The sequence below is a fragment of the Fulmarus glacialis genome, unplaced genomic scaffold, assembly GCF_000690835.1.
Source record: "Fulmarus glacialis isolate BGI_N327 unplaced genomic scaffold, ASM69083v1 scaffold33160, whole genome shotgun sequence".
Classification (NCBI taxonomy): Eukaryota; Metazoa; Chordata; class Aves; order Procellariiformes; family Procellariidae; genus Fulmarus; species Fulmarus glacialis.
The window spans coordinates 39,780-41,373 of NW_009190161.1; the positions used below are offsets into that span (position 1 = coordinate 39,780).

General features: G+C 34.9%; 1 protein-coding gene across 1 annotated transcript in view; it reads right to left on the minus strand.

The window, feature by feature from the left end:
• LOC104081846 (ubiquinol-cytochrome-c reductase complex assembly factor 1) overlaps window positions 1-1,367 on the minus strand; it is a gene marked incomplete at its 5' end in the record, with an annotated part of 4,555 nt that extends 3,188 nt beyond the window's left edge. The window contains one exon of the mRNA XM_009584732.1: window positions 1,290-1,367. Coding sequence (XP_009583027.1) covers window positions 1,290-1,367 — 78 coding nt within the window. The remainder of the gene's footprint in view (window positions 1-1,289) is intronic.
• Between the last annotated feature and the right edge of the window lie 227 nt (window positions 1,368-1,594).

The window sequence follows — 1,594 nt, forward strand, 5'->3', positions numbered from 1 at the left end:
GAATGGAAAAACAACCCTGGACTTAAATTAATTTACAGAGCAGCCTGTAACAAATATTCTGGCAAGTTAATTTGGGAAAAAACTGGGTCAGGGTATTCTTAATGTAGAAGCCGATAATTGCATTTCTATGTTATGAAATCTTTACCATAAAAATTTTGGCCTTACAGAGAAGACAGCACCACCTCACAGAATTGTGTAAAGGCCATGACACTTGGAAAAGCAAAATATAGGATATTTAATACAATGTTGCAGAAACGTAGTCAGGACTTTGCTATTTTGCTTTGCTTTTCTATTTTTCATTCTAAATGAGAGACAACTCCTCCTCATCAAGAACTATCTAGATTTTTCCAGTTAAATCTAATATTAAATTTGGCTTATACAAGAATCACATCCATGAGCACTTTTTGTCTAAATTCGCTCCCACTTTTATTGTCTTTTTTTAGATTATGTGGCATTATCACCATAGTCTCATAACTCCTGTCTTCTGCAGACACATTTGCCAAAGGCAATAGAGGACTTCAAAATATTCAGCTAAAAATAAAAAAGGTCAACGTTTGTCTTTAATTTAACTAGGCATTTTGTTTCCAAAAAAAGTGTCAACAAAAAGAGAAAAGAAAAAAAAAAAGACAGACAGACACAGGCTGACACATCCTGGCTATACTTAAAACTAGATTAAAGACTTGCATGCGTAACACTGCCCACAACTCTATGAAGTTTACTTTTACAAGACATTAATAATGCAAATCATCATGCAAAAAATAATATCAACATGCGAATAAGAAGAGCATCTGAAGAGCAAACCCAACAGAGCAAAAAAATAACCACCGAAAGAGATGATGTAATTATATTTTCTTCTTTAAAGGCCTGCAGACACTTGTGCACAGTGGTGCTTTTGTCTCCCCATATTATTAGATACTTCCTATAAATACCCTCTCACACAGACTCCCTATAAATACTCTCTTTGCTTTCAAAGTACAGCTGAGTACAATGGGATTCAGAGGGAGGAAATTAATTATTGATGGTCAAGCAGTGACGGTGAAGCAGTACAAAGAATATCCCTCCTTCCATGTCCCATGGTTTATATCAATATGCTGTGTGCTTTCTTTTTTCTTAAAAGCACTTTAAATCAAGGCATGAGATGATCGCAATAACTAAGAAGTCTGCTTCCATAACGTAACATTTCTCCAAAGATATGTATGGCATATGTTTTACTCATCTGGAGTATTCTGTGTTCATATATTAGATGGTCTTATTTGTTCTTGCACATTCTCTGAAAACATCCTTCTTACCTCATCATATCCAAATAGAGCTGCATAGAAATTTTCTACCATACTTCTCAAATCTTCCTTTAGAACAACAGAATTAATCTGAAAAATAAACCAGAAAACCATCTGTATGGGCTCTAAAGAGGAGGTGATGAGAAAATATCAGTTTCACTCTGAGTAGGCAAAGAAGAAACAGTGCCTTGGCCCACATAGGTAAGGATTTGGCTGTAAGTAACGATGTTAGTGCAGTCAAACATTTTAGAACAACATGCAATACAGCTCCGTTAATTCTGTACACAAATGAAAGTTAGTGTTACTCAGAATATATG